We start from the raw sequence: 17,478 nt of genomic DNA on the forward strand, positions 1-17,478 counted from the left end.
GTTCACTGTATCATTCACTACTTAAACAAAAATCAATCAAGTTCATTAGACATTGTGTACCTCTTACAAATCTACATTGCCTTTGTTGGAACAACAGATGCTAAGCTAACTGCTCTATAATTTGCTGGTTTCCTCCTTTTACCTTTCTGAGTGGCTTGAAATGTAAAACTTTCCAATCAAGGAATGAGTGCTACTTTGAGAAAACTTTGTAAGATTAATGTTATGGCACCTGCAATGTTTTTACTTATTTTCTTAAAAGTTTTGTATGGGAGTTTTGAGGCCTTGGATATTTATTACCTTTAGTTCCAGTAGTATATTAACTTTTATTAATGTTGGCGAGCGTCTCACCCTGATGGATAATCATGGATTCCTTATGATATGCAGTATACCGTCCTCTTTTCTGTGTCAATTAACATTTCACAATTTGTTTATTTACAGTATCTCTTCATCTGCTTATGAGGAATCCATTGTTCCCAACTTCTATTTCCTAATACAATAGTAAAAATATTCTTGCCCCATTTCCTTCTTGTAGATTTTGTCAACTGCAGTTATTTTTTATCTACATCTTACTCACAACTATGCCACGTAGAGGCAGAAACTGATGTGTATCAGGTTTCTGAATAGCTGTTCATTGATCAATTGTTTTACTCAATTTTACTATTTGGAAAAAGCCCTGCATAAATCTAGAATCATACCTTGCATTTGTCTCTTTCGAACACTATCATATAATTTTATGCTTGTAATTAGATCAATATTTTATACATTAGGCAGTCAACTAAATCTGATTACTTATTGTTAGTTAATATGGCTTTGTTAACTATAGAATGTTGGAAATTAACCCAAAAAAACCCTGAGAAATTTGTAGCTTCTCCAACATGAGTTAAGGTGCTATCGTAACCCATTAAAATTTCAGTGTAACTCTTCAAATCAAAACTATATTCTTGTCTTATTTCTATATTTAGGCATTCAAACCACTTGACATTTGTAAGTAGGTACTTTTACTCAATTTTCAGAATCAGATTTAGTATCTTGAATACATTGTGAAATTGGCTTGTGGCAGTAAGACAAAAAAATCACTTATAAGTTACAAAACATAAATACTACAGGAGAATAGTGAGATAATGCTTACGGGTTCATGCACTATTCAGTAATCTGAAAGCAAAGGAAGCTCTTCTTGAAGTAGAGTGTGGATCTTCATGCTCCCAGACCTCTACCTCGATGGTGCTGAGAAGAGGGAGCATCCCAGATGGTGAGGGTCCTTGATGGACACTGCATTTAGGTTCCATCACTTGAAGATGTCCTAATGGTGGGAGGGTTAAAGCAGCTAGCTGAGTCTACAACCCTCTTGTGATCCTGCACATTGGAGCCTCTGCACCAGCTATTCATGCAGTCAGAATACTCTCCACCATACATTGGTAAAAATTTTGCTAGTCTTTTGACGTACTGGTCTCCTCAAACTCTTAATGAGGTAGAGCCACTGCATGCCTTCTTCGTGATTGAAGTTGCTCACTCTTTCCAAAGCTGATCCCTCAACACGTGTTCCCTCAGTGTGTTCTCCTGACTTCCTCTTCCTGAAGCCCACAATCAGTTCCTTTGCGTGCAAGGTGGTTGTTGTGACTCAGCTGTATTTCATTCCTGTACACTTTATTGCCATTTGAGATCCTGCCAACAACATTGGTGTCATCTGAATTTATGTATGTCCTTTAAGATCATTCCTTGCAATCAGACTTCTATTTAAAAATTACTCAAATTATTACTGTTGACATAGATTATCAGTGAGCATAGAAAAGATCAAAATGGGTATTTTAAAAAGACTTTTACTGGAGGAGGAAGTGATGCAACTGTATATATTGCTTGACAGCTATGAACCATATTTTTTCTTTCACTCTTTTCTGCAAAAAATTGTCAGAATTATGGATTAGACTACCTCTTTCTGAGGTACAATGTTTTATTTAGCCAAAGGTTGAGGCAACTGAACTATAATCCTGGAAATTAAATAAACAGTTGTGTGCAAAGTGTGCGGTCAGTGCTTAAATGGTAATAATTCCATTACATTGTAGAATACAGAGCAGTCATTCCTGGTTACTATACCATATGTGGAAGACACAGCACAAGTAGTACCAATGAAATTTAAATATGCAATGTGAATTATTTTCTAGCAGTATGATCATAAGAATGATAACTCAAATCTATTTTAACCTTGATAAGTTTGAATGCCAGAATATTCAACTGCTCCAAGCAAATCTGAAGTACCAATGAATGTCAATCACTATTTATGCTTGATTGCAGTGGAGCAATGGTCAAGAGAAAGTTACAGTTGCCCCCTACATAAATCAGGCACTGGTGCAGTGCTTGGCAATGTCAAATGGTGTCATAATCTGGGTTGAGTGCCACCTTCCTCATCAGAATATTTAGGCAACACTGGCATTAGGGAAATTAGAAACAATTAGTCTATCATAATACAATCTAAATTTTAATTCCTTTGAACTGTTGTACACCGCATTCTTAAAACATTCAATTTTATGCAAACTTTAAAGCTGAATCACATAATTAAATGTATTCAAGTTCGTGAAACATTGATGTTGGGCTCCTTTTGATATGAAGACAAAAACTAAAATAAAATATGGACCATAGCTTAAATATTAAGCAACCAAGCAAAAGCCAGTGAAGAGCAAGTACAATACTACATGTAAAAAAAAATCCCTGACACAATTTCTAGAACTGAATTCATAATTAAAATCCAAAGCTTAGAATTTATATAAAAAAGGCTACAGTACTGGATTCATTAAAGGTGGATTCATCCATTTTCAACAGGGAGCATCACATGGAAAGAATTTCTAAGAAAGAACTTGCATTTCAAGTGGATCATATATACTGTATGTGTGTGTCAGAAAAATCTCATAACATGCATTAAGTATTGCAATTTTTTAAAATATCTTCCATTTTCCATGTGAGAAAGCAATGTGTACAGTAAGTACAAGTGTCAGGTTTATTTCAATTATGACTAAAAAGTCATGGATGACTTTTGTTTAAATTTTCTCCCTCTCGAAGAACTTCACAAAATTTGAACTCTGGACAAGATGTTGTATCGGGTGGCTGCATGTTTGGTTGCCGCATGTTGCAGCTCAATAAATGGCAGTGTAGTGGACATCATAGGGAAGAGCAGCCAGAGCCTTAGTGTCGCCGGGCTAAAAGGTAAAAGGGAAAAGATACAAATTAAAACCCAACAATATAAATGTACTTCCAGTTAAATTATAACAGGAATGTTAAGTAAATTATGATACAAGATGGTCTTGCTGTCACTTGAATGTAAAAAATAGATCTGAGTAAAAGTCAGACATTTCATATTTAATTGATCAGTAATTGAAGTTACTTCCTGCAGATGTGGATGCAAGGTTGTGTGAATAACTTTCAGAAATAATATTTTTTATAAATTACAGTATAACCATTGATCCATGACCGTTCTTCCTCTGAGACATGGGCTTTAACTGCAGGAGTAGAATTTAGTGCAAATTGTAGGATACAAATATGGAGCACAAATAAGTTTTAATTAACGTGTGCCAGTTCCACCATTTAATAACTGTGGGATGCATAGTTGTCTTAACCCAAAATGATCTGTAATTTACATCAAGGTGATGAAATAAAACTAACATTATTTGATGTTTTGACATCATAGCATAAGGAGAAATGGTCTTTTCATTTTAGGTTAAAAGAGTCTCGTGCTGCAACTTTAATATTTAATATATTAACTAAGTAGCTACTGTGTTAAAACCTGCACGATCTCAAAATCTGTTAAAAAAAACTTGTCCCTCCAATACAACATATAGGATTTTTCTTTCTGTTATCAGGCCTTAGCAAACAGGAAAGAACAATTGAAGAAAAATCCATTCTTAGTTGGAAAACTGAAAAAATCTGAGCACAAAATTTAGGCTAAAATGATTTCCCTTTCTAAAGTCCTTGCAACTGAGACAACAAAAACGTTTGAGGATTCCACCACTATTCTGAAGAGTATGTGACTTATCCCTCATCCAATTTTACCTACTCAGCATACATCTCTATTTGTGTAAGCCTGATGGTTGCAAATTTGCCTCAGTTTAACTACACCTCAAATGCTTCATTGACTATAAACTATCAGATGATGAGTAAATATAGGGGTCTTTCTTTTCATTTGCTTTATAGCTTTGGAAGAAAAAAATTGAGCTTCACTGCATTGTATTAGCACAGAAATACTTATTAAGTATAAGGATTATGATGCCAAATTTATATATATGCCCAGGTCGATAGCCTACTATCTTAATATGGATGGCTGCTCATTTTTTTAAGGCTTAGCTAGCAATTGGAGAAACTGATCTTTTCTCCTTACATATGGTAAAACATATTAAGCACATCAAGTGATTTCAAAACTTTGCTAGTACTTCCAGCATGGTCCTAGATGCAGCCGTTGATGGCAGTGAGACCCTGATGCCATGTTCACCAGCTATCAAAGCTGTTCCTTTTACTGTATATATGTGTTTCATCATGCACATATTTAGTCATTTATTTAAAAAAAGACTGGCACACATACATCATTAAAAACATGCTTAATTAAATAAACAGCATGTTGCTTTCCTTCAGTAACTTATTTCTTCTATTAATTCCAGTGAAATTGCTGAATTTATGCAAAGTCTAGTCTGCTACATAATCAGCAGGCTTTTCTCAGCTGAAGTTCTGAACAATCGTTAAAAGCTACAGTGACCTGTTGGACTGCAGGAGTAGCCTATCGTCCAGCTGTAGGCTTATCTAGAGAAATATTAATGCTTGTTGCACTTCTCGCCTTATTCATTTACCCATCAAGATTCGAGAATGATATACTCTTATTGTACTTATCACTGCATCTTCAGACTTGCTGAAGGGAACCTTTGAGTACCGGAAATGTTAGAAGAGATTTCTTGCATGAGTATTCAGCAAGAGAAAAGAAATGTTGATACTCAAATAATCTTCAAATGGTTTATTAAGGCTTTATCTTTAAACATACAATACTTATTATTTACAGGCCACATGTAGTACTGCACCTATATATGACAAAAGAAAGATGAATTTGCCAATCCACAAAGCACACACATTCCATAAGTTCTAGTGCAGAGTTTAAGGTTGATTTTTGAAAGTGAAGATTTGATCTATCTTCTGTAAATTAGAACTAAAAATGTATTTACAGATGTATTTAACTGAATAGAAACAGTACAAAGCTTGAAAAAAGCCAAGTCCTGGACTTAGGCTTTTAATAATGTAGATCACTTTTACTTCCTCCAAAGCTAGTAAAACACCCTGTGCATTTCAATCTTCAGCTTGAGTTTTCTAAAAAAAAATCCACTCAGAACTCAGCATAAGCTCAAAAGTTGAATGCAAGCATGGATGAGACAGAAGTCTACGAATTTTATAATAGTTTAAGTATGGCTGGTAAGTTTGTTTTAATTTGGAAATGTGATTCATTATATATAAAAATAAATCTCATCCAACTACAAATTTAATTAAAATTTAGGAATGTCTCCATATGTTCCCAACAGGCCATATATACAACAGCTGGAGCAGTAACTTCACATTCTCCTTCATACAAATCAATCTACTTTATATGACCAAACAACCATTTTGATCCATTTGCATTTCTGACTAGCAGATATGATGCAATCCTCTGATCCGATTAACAATATGATTTGCCCAAGTTCCATATTAACAAGTTGTCTGAATAAGATCATTTTATTTTTCTGTAGCAGTAGTTTTATTTTACATAAACTTGATGCAAATGAACTACCCAAAGCCCACTTTTTCTGTCTGCAACTGATCCAAATGTATTCATTTTACTTAGTAAATTACTCATTATCTATATTTGAATGAAGTAATCAAAATTCATTTCTACCTAAAACGGTCTTGTTTCATTTTCCTTAGTTTACTACTTACGTATGTCAGTTAGCAGCACTGAGTAGATGTTGACCCAAGTCCCATACTGAGACTTGTGCACAGAACTCTAGGCGGTTTTAGCTGTATTGAGGAAATGTTGCTCTGTGTGGTTTGTCAAATAGGAAACAGTGAAACTACTCACATGAATGAGAAAGATTCCAAGGCATCATTTTAATGGTCAAGGAAGTTACCTCCAGAATCTTGGCCACAATTCATCTTTCTCTCAGTATTACTAAAATAAATTGTCTTCGTCAGTTTATAAGGAAAATAAAAAATGTTGCACTTGAATCTGCTAGCTTTTAACCCATAGATCCAGGATGACTTCCACTGCAGTTGAAGTGGCTAACAAGGTTAATATAGGATGACCTACAGTCTAGGCATGTAGTTTGAGGCAATCGCAGCTTAGACAGGATCTACTTGCTCTTGATGCATAGCTTGCAGATTCAGATTACCAACAGCATTCCAAGAGCCGCTCATTCCTCTTATTCATAACAGACATGAGTCAGAGATTCCCAGCAGGCAGTGGGAATGATATATTCCTTCAAGGAGGCTTTGATTCAATCATTAACTATTTCTTCTCTTTGCCTGGCAATCTTCTCCTGTGACAGAATTCATTAGCATTATTTCAGGAGTCTGGCAAAGGGTATGCAAAAATATGACCTGCCTAAATGAGCTGAATGTAACTATGGCTCACAGTACAAGAGAGGATGGCCTATCAGAGAACACCTTTTATTCTGGCTTCTTCCTGCTTTCCTTTCCAGTCCTGATGAAGGGTCTTGGCCTGAAACATTGACTGTTTATTCCCCTCAATAGATACTGCCTGATTTGGTGAGCTCCTCTAGCATTTTGTGTGAGAGCACTCAACATTGTTTCATTCAAATGAGTCAGGACTTTGCTAAGAATTTATCAGCACTATCTGTGGTAGGTAACCCAGATCTGAGAAGCGGATGGGAGGAGAGAGATCACTTATCCTTAGTGATCTTTAAGCAAAGGTTGCTCTAGAGCTTGGGGGAATGGCCTACATTTCCAGGGCCTCACTATGGTTGACCTTTATCTTGCACTTGTTGTATATATTCCAATGACACACTAACAGCAGCTTGGAGTTTAATCTCAAAATGCTCTTATCTATTTAACTGAATAAAAGCTAAATTACAGCCTTTCATCCTTTTCTGGTCCAGGCTTATGGACATCTGTGAAGCACCGGTGAGCTTCCTCTAGATCCAACAACACAGCACATTTTCCAGTTTTCAGCTTGGCATGTACAGCAATCCCACAGAAATCAAAGGGAAGAAATGCCAGTTCAAAGATCCCACATAGTAAACCTTTTTGTGATTAAGTTAAATGTGGTCACTGGTTCTAATTATGTTAGTTTTAAAATTACTTGATAAGATGGTAAATTAATTTTTGACTAAATGTTTGTCTATGTGAAGGACAGTGAATTTGAGGTATAACCTTACCAGCCACCAAACAACGGCTGGAGCACAGTCCACCAATAATGATGTGGCAGTACCATGCTCTTTGTTGCATTGGGCTCTCCAAGATTAGTGATAGGCAGCTCCCAGAACCACAATAAAAGAAGCAATATGGTCCAAGTCCAGCTAGGTTCTAATCTCCTGGCTAGCAAAATATCTGCCCCATTTTCTATACAATGCTATGATGGACACTTACTTTTATTTCAGTGATTCTTTATTTTAAAATGATTAGATGCACAGGCAAGGGCCATTTATCTATTTAACAGTACCACAGTTTAAAGGTCAGCTTGCACTTTCTGAACAGTAGCCAACAGTAAAAGAGCAAATGGCTGTTTCTTTTTTAGATGCATGCAAAAATGAAATTGTATTTGGTCTACTAGCCATGGGTAAACATTGACTGATAGTCTTGGACCAACTGCACATAGCATTCTGCCTTGGATGAAGGATGGGATGTCATCAGACTGGTGCAATAAGTCTACTTTGTACTTATGCAGTGAACTTTTGTTTAAATTCTGGTAATTTAATTGCATAAAAGATGGATTTGAGACCCTTCTAATGTAGGAAAACCTGTCTCTATCTTAGGTGTTTTTTAAATCTTGGTCACTACAGAGGTAACGCAAGCTGTAAAGCAAATTGAAGACAACTAGTACGGACAATAAACATGGCCATTTTAAGAGAGAAAATATGTCCGGTGTTGCTTGATGTTAACATTGTGTACCTGAAGAGGGAGGTGTTTCATTTGTGTGCACTGTCACTCTCACATAGAAGAAACCATCAATAGAGCTGCTGGTAGGAATGTGAACATAACTTTCTACAAAAAGTGGATTTGGTTAAGAATGACACTGAATAATCTTATTCCTAACTACCGTGTTCTAAAGTGATAAACAACTTTGGATTACTCCTTTCAGCATTTACTTTATTCACCTTTGATATAGATTTCCCAATAATCTGTATCTAGAACCAGTGCATTACACAAAGATAGCACACCGACTTTAATAATCTTTTTTTCCACATCATTTGGAATTCACCAGTTACTTTGTGTAGTCAATACTTTATAAAGAAAAATTGTTAATTTTATGCATAGCAAGTTCTCAACCAGAAAATGAATGATCAAACTTTGAGCTGCTCAAGGAATATAGGCTTGGACACCAGGAAAATGTTTATTTCTGAAAAGTATAATGGGATTCCATTCCCCCCCCCCCCCCCACACACACATATTCAATTGAATAGAAAGGCAGATTTGTTTTATAGGGCCAGAGCATACTTCTTTTTTTTTTGAAGTACTGCTCCTTCAGCTTGTATTGGTTAAACAGTGACATTTTTTTCTTGGTATGCATGATTCAGCCACTGACTGAATAAACTGAATTTAAACTTCAGAAATTGTCAAAAATTGATGGTTTACCTGCTTATCCTATAAAAGGTAATGGTTAAATGCAAGTATAAAGTACTGCATGATGAACCATATTGTTTATTTCTAAAATAGTCATAAAGTTCTAATGTATCACCAGTTTCAGAGATAATTATTTCTAAAGCAAACTGCTCTAAAATAATTGTCTGAGGTACGTATGTACCAAGTAATTTAATGAAGACCACAATTCATTGATTCTTGGCACTGAATTTTTTTTTGAAATTAGTAACAAATACCAAAGCTTAGAAAGTTGACAGATTTGTAGCAAGTTTTAAAAAAAAACAGGTTTTTTTCCTGGTGGATCCCAAGATGTCAAAATGAAATCATAAACATAAAACATACTAACACATCCCATTATACACATGTATAGCTAGTATACATTTCCTCAAAGTTAAAGCTCTTACATATCCAGTGTGAAGTTTCCATGACAACTAGACCTGAAAAAAGTTTCCTCCTTAAATTAAGTTTACTATCTACCACATTCCTGCCCTCAGTGCTGGACTGACGAATATTGATCAATTTTGAAGTGTTCTTAAGTACACTATTACAAATAATAGCCACCATTCCTTATTCTAAAACTAACTGCTGTTGAATTGCACTTATTAGGCCTATAAGCCTAATTTAAAGTTCTACAATTAGTCATACATATTTTAAATTTGGGCATCAATTTAGTGGAACCCCAGGCACTCGACTTGCCTACCTTCTTTGATGTTTTCATGTTTCAAACTGTGTCAGCAGGGCCCGCACCTCAGGTGTCAGCTGCTTTGCAGCCTTGGCTGCCTCTGTGATGGCCTTACGGTAAAGGCCCTTTCTCTTCTTGTTAAACCGTAACTGGAAGTTTTCTAAAAACGGGGAGACTTGTGAAAGAGCCAGGAAAGATGTTGTTGGGGACCCAAACCATGAAATTCTGGCCTCCTGCCTTACTAAAAAGCCATTATCTTTCCGACTTACAGTTATGGTAAGTATGCGGGCAGGCCACCAGGGGAAGCCGTAAATCTTGGCCCACACAATGTCCCCTACACATATGGTCTTGCCATCTGGAGTCACACACTTAGAGACATTTTTGGTAAAGACTTTCATTTTCAAGGAATTAGTGAGTTTTTCTTCTTTTGAGGAGGAGGAAGAGGAGGAGCAAGGTACATGCATGCTGCCTGGTGGAAAGTCAAATGTTTCAGTAGAGCTACATTCTGAGTTGGAGGATTTTAGATCATCTGTGCTATCACTACTACAAACTGAAAAGGTGGAAGAGTCTGATTTATTTTGACTGTAGGTCATATAAACAGTTATATTGCCTCTGCTGCCCCTTTTCCCCAACTGTTTTTCATCCTGCTCACAAGGCCACTTTATTTCCCTGGTGTCTTTATTCTCATCAGTGGACTGTTCCAACCCTTTTGTGGGACTATCTTTGCCAGGAGGCTGCTCACCTGCTGAGCGGGAGGAGGTGCAGCGAGGTGGTGTTTTGGAGGCTGTCTTGCAGCTGCGTAGTCTCTCAAGTTTAGCCTTGTAAGCAGAATCATTTTCTTCATTCCTGTATCTCTGTGGCTTTAAGCGAATCCTTGGAGGGAGTGAACCAGAGTTGGTAGTTTGAAAGCGCCGTGTAAAATGAATTTTGGAAATTGAATTGCCAGAAGATGAAACGTCCTGCTGTTGTTTCTTTTGAACTTTCTCTTTGGCTATTTTTAACACTTCCCTGGCTTTTGAGTGATCTACGTTCTTATTCTGTAACACTTTCTTGGGATTCAACTGCACTTTAGAACTGTGTACTTGAGACGAAATTTTGACAACTTTGCCCTTGCCTGGAGATAAATTTGTAATTTTAATGACAGTATTGCGTTTTTGACCATCACACTGAGTTTTCGCTTCTACTTTGTGGTCCATTTTCAGTCTCTTTGACATATTAGGCACACTATCATTTTTCCTTTTTTTGTCCTCTTGTCGAGAATTATCATTTGTACTGCCACCCCTTCTCAACTCTTTTTTATCGGCAGAAATGCTATTTTTGCAGCGGTCACATAAAACTTGCCTTGGTCTTAGTTTAATAGAGTTCATTATTGAAGTAGACTCTTCTTTGAAGATTTTTCGTTTAGGTCGCTTAATTCTTCTTGGTGGAGGCTGAGGTATAGATTGGTTATACGTATGTCTGATAAACAAAGGAGGTGGGTAAGGTGCTCCTTCATAAAATAATGGTGCAGATTTTGCAGTCCACAGGCTTTCAGCAACATCAGCCTGTGTAGCAGATTCTAGAGGTGCTTCATCACAAATAGATGCAGATTTTGAAATTTTTTGGGTCTGTTGCTGGAATGATTCACACTGTACTTGCAGTAGGTCAGCTTTATCCTTGTATTCCCTTTTTGGAAGTACAGTCACAGGAATTCCATATGGTCCAAACCTGAAGGTATAGCACCAAAGTGTGTGTAAGTCTTAATTCAGATATTTATATTTTTCACCAACCTTGCTGTTACAAAATAAATCTTTTAATAAAGTCTCTCATCTGCAAGTTACCCATATGTCCTAAGAATTTTGATCATTCCAATTTCTCAGTTGAAATAAAATGGTTAAGATGTATACAAATAGCCAAAGGAAAAGGAATTATTGAATTTCTTCAATTAGCTTCCATTTGGCAAAAGCTATGGTAGCTGTTTTTTTATGGTTACTTACCTGGAAGGGACCCCAATGCTTCGGGAGTATTTGTAATTGAATTAAAGGCAGGTACATCATAATTTACACACATTAGATAAAGCTGCCACTAAATTTCCACACGGAGCCCTAACACAAAATACAAATCTAAAGTCTACAAATTTCTCAGTCTTGACTTTTCTTAATGAGTCAACCACTGTAACTTTCTGGAGTACAGAATACCACACATTCACAACACTTTTGAGAGGACAACAAAAAATTCTTCAGTGACCAGTACCGAGATGCCAGCCCCTTGGAGATTCACCTAAAAGAAATATCCTCAGCATGACATGACATCACCCAAAGATCTTGAATATTACAATAGAATCACTTATCTCCTCCAGAAAAAATAAGCACCAATCTGAATGTTTCCCACAAGATAACTATTTCATTATCTAAGTGGTGAACCTTCCATACATTCCCATAAACTGTACCCTTGCTTAAAAGAGACAATAAAACCACGTCAGGACTGCTCCTACGTTGTACGCCTATTGCAAGACAATCCTAATTTTAGTACACTATTCCCCTTGCAATAAAGTCGAACATTCCTCGTCATATTTGCTGTAGCTGCATGTTAAGTCTCAGTGAAATTGTATTTAATAGCCTTAAACTATTTAAACAATATTTTGCTTTTCTCATTCTTCCCACAAAAGTGGATATCTAGGAATAAAGAAATTGTCCCCAGTAAAGATTCTCATAAAAAGTACATTGTTCAACAGTGATTACCTCGTAAATTGTTTATTTTCACTGATGCCACTGCAATTGTGCTCCCTCTTCACTTTCAGTGCAGAAATGAAATTTTTATGTTACTATCTACTGTGATAGATGTGAATGCAGTTCCATTCCCATCACACTTACATTTTCCATCTCTTCTATGCTCCACCCCAAAATACCTCTACTTGTCACATGCATCTTCAAGCTGTATTTTGGCATCATTCATCAAGATGATGGTTTTACCTTTTTAAGGTGTTTAAGGCTGTATAACGTGAACAGCGAATTACAAAATGCTGTGATGAAAGCCTCTTCTCTCTTCCCCCAAGGAACTGTTAGTACTTTTGCACAGAAATGTTCTTAGGAGTGAACTCTTACGCTATGTTCAAATTTATGAAATGTCATCACAAAGATATTAATCCCAAACTTAATTATTTAATAGAATTCTAATCCACACTGATTAAATTGTCATACCATTTTTGACCTGAACTGGTAAATCAAGGTTTTCAGATACTATCTGAAACCATAAGTACATTTTCCAAATTTTCTTTTAAAATCAATGTTTTTTTAAAAACCTACTGGTGTGGAAATTTATCCCACAATGCCTAACTTTTTAAAAAATTCTGTCTCAGTTTTAAATTGAGCCAATTACATACAGCATTCTGCTCCCATTTGCTAAAAGAAATGGCATGTTAAGAGAACTTCATTGTCCCCAGTTTTTTTTTTGGGATGTCCACAAAGGTCAGGTATTGCAAACCTTCTCTGTTCCAGTACAATGAGGAGCATGACAGACAGAAGCAAAGGAGAAGCTAGCTTTAGCTCCTATCATAGCTTAATTCTAAGGACAAAATCCCAAAAAAAAGGATTCAAAACTAGCTCAGAACTATAATGGTTGTGTAATTAAGCTTGACAATGGTAAGTCGAGCATTCATTACAAATAATTAACATGAACAACAAAGCAAACAAAGGAATGTCACATTCAAATGTTTGAATATTTGAAGTAAAAATTAATTCCTTCAGTATATAGTCTTGGTGAATATCCTAAACTCTTATGCTACAAGATTTTCATTGAAATTATTCACTTTGTCAGAATATTTTGATACTGATCCAACTATAGGGTAAGCTAGCATGCACTGATTAAATAAATCAATTTGGAGCAAGTTCTCTGCATAAAGACTCATTTGATTGCTGGTATGATGCACAAAAGCAGAGATGACTCTTGACTAAAGGAATTCTTGAGGTGCTTGATTGGAGGCATTTCTATTTCTTTATGCTTTATTGTAAAAGTCTAGGTTACCATGGCACAGCATCTTTTGCACAATGGTCATCTAAACTACTTGTAACCCTAACAGTATGATTAATAAAATCAGTTTTTAAGTTGTGACAAAAATAAACTCCAAACATAGATTCAGGCAATAGAACAGATGGGTTCTTAGAAAAGATTTTCACCATTTAATTTGAGTTATTAAAACAAATACACTTAAAGACAAAGAATTTCATGTGTGAAGTGGGGATGTGGAAAGCTGGACAAATGTCCTTCATCTTATTGCAGCAACAGTCATATAACCCAAACAGATAAGAACATATGCTGTTGGCTACAAGATTTTTTGGACTAAATTTCAAGTAGCCTCAGTACAGATTATTTTTACACGTAGACTTCAGGAAAGTCAATTTCACTAATAAGCCACAGGATGGCAAATAACCTACTGGTAAAGGTGTGCACGCTAATGCTTTTGAAATTAAGGCAGATGCAACTAAGGAATAGAATACTAGGGCTTTGCTTTTTCTCACCAGAGTAAAATCTGCACTGATCTTCATTAAATAAATTTCAGCAAGAACTCTTCAACAAAGAACACCTATTAGAATGTTCTCATCAAATTAAGATGGTACATGGAGAATGGACACAAGAGACATTGTGGAACCCCAGAAAATTCCATAAACTCTCAGCTAAACAGTAGGATCTTAAGAGACTCACGTTTATTTTATACACTTACTCCTTGCATGGTCTTATTTTCCCTAACCTGGAAAATTATTTGTGAGTTGCTTGCTAACTAAAGCATATTTACTTGTGTGCTCCTACTATAAATTCTATGTTTGGAGATGTGGTTTAAAAGATGTACAATGTCTTGATTTTCTATTTCATTCCCACACAAAGATAACCCTCCACTCACACTCAAGTAACCTAATGTGAACGGGAACGCTGCCCAGCATGATGTGGGAAGTTTAAAATATTTAGATCGTTCAAGTAATTCTTTAGATTTGTTGGCACAAGCTGGCTTATGAGTAAAAGTTATAACCTTTCATTCAATATCCAGCACTGTAATTCTTACAAAAAATGTTTGGCTGTTTAAAAAGTTGATGCCACAAAGTAAACCCCTGAGAGGGCATGGTGAGGATTTTGACCATAATCCTTCCCATTTCGGACATTTAAAAAAAAGTTGAGCTGAAAGATGATGCGTTTAATTGCAGCTGGGCTGCGTGCAGTACAGTTGGAGCTGAGCTGGGCTGGGTAGCGGCCGCGCTGCCCCCCTCTCTCCCTCCGCCCGTCCTGCGGGCGCTGCCTGCGTGCCTTCGGAGCTCTTTAAGATGTAGCGGAGCGCGGAGAAGGCGCAGACCGCCATCGGCTGGCTCCGTCTCCCCACGGGCTGGGGCCGACACAGCGCGCCACTTTTAAGGCTACGCGGAAGTCCCAGATGGCCTGCCCCCGCCCTCCAGGTAACCGGCTGCAGTCCAGGCCTCCTCCGCCTCTCGGTTTTTTTTCCGTTTGCTTTGCGGGGTGGGAAGCTTTCTCTCTGTGTGACTCGGTACCTTCTAGAAATGTCCATTAGAACCCCCGAGAAGAGCTTCTCTTCAAAGCGCAGAGATACGACCAACGCATCTTCGACGATGTGGTCCACCGTTACCCTCACTTCGGAGCCCACCAGGAGTTTCACCGCGGCGACACCGACACCGACGGCCGCCATTTTGCCTCCTCCCCGTTCCTGAGTGCCGTTTCTCTTCTGCATCCGCTTCACGGCTCTCCGGCCTGGCTTTGTGGCGGGCTCAAGCGCTCCGCCCGCCTCCTTACTTCATTTCTATTGGACAAGAGGCACAATCGTCTTCTCTTCATTTGTTATATCGAATTGTCAATCAAGTTATAGTTTGGTCTCTATTGTCCTCAGGCGGCAGCGAGTGGACAACTGACATGTCAGTTAAATGGCGTCACAGAATCCTTGCACAGAGACTGGCTGATTCGGGTGTCTGTCCTGAAGTCCGCTGCTGTTGCCATGAGAACATGCGTAATTGAAATACGTAACGAGGTTTCCAAATGGCGGGAGGGATTGTCAATGAAAACCCGTTGTTGAAAAGTACACAGTCGCTTCTAACTCGCTGGCCTGAATGTCAGTCACAAAGCCCTCTGAATAATATAATTTTATGCAATTGATTGGGAATAAATATGGATATGATATTTATTAATACATTGGTGGAAACAAGGTTTTCATTTTAAGCAACATTATATGGACATGGAAAAGTTGGCTTGCCTGTCCCACGTGTCTGAGCAAATCTTTAATGTTTCCAGAATAGAATGTGGAAATATGAACTATATGAACTCAAATAGGGAAGTTTAGTATATTTGTTAATGTACGAATGAGCATCTGTTTTTAAGAAGATGTGGGGTGAACTACAAAAGTATTTCGGATCAGATGTATAGAATGGCCTTTTCTCTAATAAAGTGGATTTAACCAAGAAGTTTAGTTATATTGTTTCAAAGTCCCAGGCAACAAATTGTGTAAAAAAAAACAAAAAAAAGACTTGTTCATTAATATTTTGCATCTTTGCAGGTTAAAGTTTACAGTTCAGATGGGAGATTATTTTTTGGGGGGAATAAATAATGGGGGGGGAACATGTATCTAGTGGCTTTTGAAAAGGAGATTTCATTTGAAAGTAAATCTTGTTCCTTCAAATATTTCGCTATGGAAATATTTGCAACAGTTCCTTTAGTTGCTTACTCTAAAAGTAAAACAACCAAATAACCTTTTCTAAAAGAAGAAAAATAACCAGATCTTATAAGTATTGCACTATGTCAGGACTAATAAATTATGATAATAAAATTAATTCGGTGTGATTATTCTACACAATTAACAAGGTACCTAAAAGCATTCCTCCTCCTTTGCCAATAAAGTAAATTCTGTGATTTTTGCTAAAATTATTGCTAACGGTTTTATTGGATAATATTACAAGTGAGAGGACAATTTTATTAAAAACTTTGGACTTTCATTTGTAATATTATCCAAACTTAGTTAGGTTGAATAATATCTTCAAGCCCTTTTGTTTTATAATTATATTTAAAGTAAATCTCGTTACTACCTTTGGTGATCAGTTCCAGTTATTGATATGTACTCTTATTAGTAAATTGCTCTTGCCAATTTGTCCATTGCAGTTCCAATCTCTCTTTCCTTGACTTGCTATAAAAAACCTGACAGCATTATGTGGAGAGGATGTTTCCTATGGTGGGGGTGTCCAGAACTAGAGGGCACAGCCTCAAAATTGAGGGGCGACCTTTTAGAACAGTGGTAAGGAGGAATTTTTTTTAGCCAGAGAGTAGTGAGTCTGTGGAATGCTCTACCACAGACTTCAGTTATGTATACCTGTCTGGATATGCCCCTCTGCTGACTGCTCCTGTGGCTCTTCCCACAGACCCCTGTATAAAGGCGATTAGGGCACTGCTCCCCCCCCCCACCTCAGTCTCCGAGATGTCGTGCTCCCTTTTGCTGCTAATAAAAGCCTATCATTCACTTCCAGTCTCCTAGAGTTATTGATGGTGCATCAGGTATATTTAAAGCGGAAGTTAATAGTTTCCTGATCAGTCAGGGCATCAAAAGATATGGCGAGAAGGCAGGTGTATGCGGTTGAGTGGGATCTGGGATCTGCTATGATGGAATGGCAGAGCAGACTTGATGGGCTGATTGGCCTATTCCTGCTCCTATGTCTTAAGGTTTAATTTCCTTTATCTGTGAGTTCAGAAGCTTCTATGACATTGCCCCTGATATGGACTACAACCTCATTTCTATGCCTCCACATACTAATGCTTAATTCCTTGATGTTAGAAATCCTCCTTTCCACACCACCCCAAACAAAACTTTGTAATTCACTCCTTAGAATGTTCTTTACATTAAGCTCTTGGTCACTGAACCTAATATTGCTTTAGTTTCTTTTATAACCAAATTTTATATAAATATGAAACTAAATGTCTCTTCTTGAAATATTGCATTCATACTGGCATCATCATGGAAATCA

The 17,478-nt window shown here is 37.1% G+C and overlaps 2 protein-coding genes across 3 annotated transcripts in view; one reads left to right on the forward strand and one right to left on the reverse strand.

The window, feature by feature from the left end:
* Positions 1 to 2,457: 2,457 nt before the first annotated feature.
* Positions 2,458 to 16,409, reverse strand: pwwp2a (PWWP domain containing 2A). Of its 2 annotated transcripts, XR_009515843.1 has the most exons (4): positions 15,010 to 16,409; positions 9,515 to 11,203; positions 6,077 to 6,533; positions 2,458 to 3,188 (listed from the first exon to the last, which is right to left on the reverse strand). XR_009515843.1 is itself a non-coding variant. In XM_059990145.1 (3 exons), exons 1-2 carry the CDS (start codon positions 15,204 to 15,206, stop codon positions 9,529 to 9,531), a joined length of 1,872 nt encoding a protein of 623 aa, XP_059846128.1. In that variant the 5' UTR covers positions 15,207 to 16,402; the 3' UTR covers positions 2,458 to 3,188; positions 9,515 to 9,528. The 2 variants fall into 2 exon arrangements, 1 of the variants encoding a protein (XP_059846128.1); XM_059990145.1 differs by lacking the exon at positions 6,077 to 6,533 and having other exon boundaries at positions 15,010 to 16,402.
* LOC132405386 (gastrotropin-like) overlaps positions 14,661 to 17,478 on the forward strand; it is a 189,214-nt gene continuing 186,396 nt past the window's right edge. The window contains exon 1 of the mRNA XM_059990148.1: positions 14,661 to 14,916. The gene's annotated coding sequence lies outside the window, so the exon portion shown is untranslated. The remainder of the gene's footprint in view (positions 14,917 to 17,478) is intronic.

Source organism: Hypanus sabinus, chromosome 15, assembly GCF_030144855.1.
Source record: "Hypanus sabinus isolate sHypSab1 chromosome 15, sHypSab1.hap1, whole genome shotgun sequence".
Taxonomy (NCBI): Eukaryota; Metazoa; Chordata; class Chondrichthyes; order Myliobatiformes; family Dasyatidae; genus Hypanus; species Hypanus sabinus.

Bases quoted from the DNA above. Each gene is read 5' to 3' on its own strand.
- pwwp2a (XM_059990145.1), bottom strand. From the start codon at position 15,206: ATGCAGAAGAGAAACGGCACTCAGGAACGGGGAGGAGGCAAAATGGCG. The intron at 11,204-15,009 runs GTACCGAGTCAC...CTATACCTTCAG, and splicing joins CTAATGGACATTTCTAGAAG to GTTTGGACCATATGGAATTC.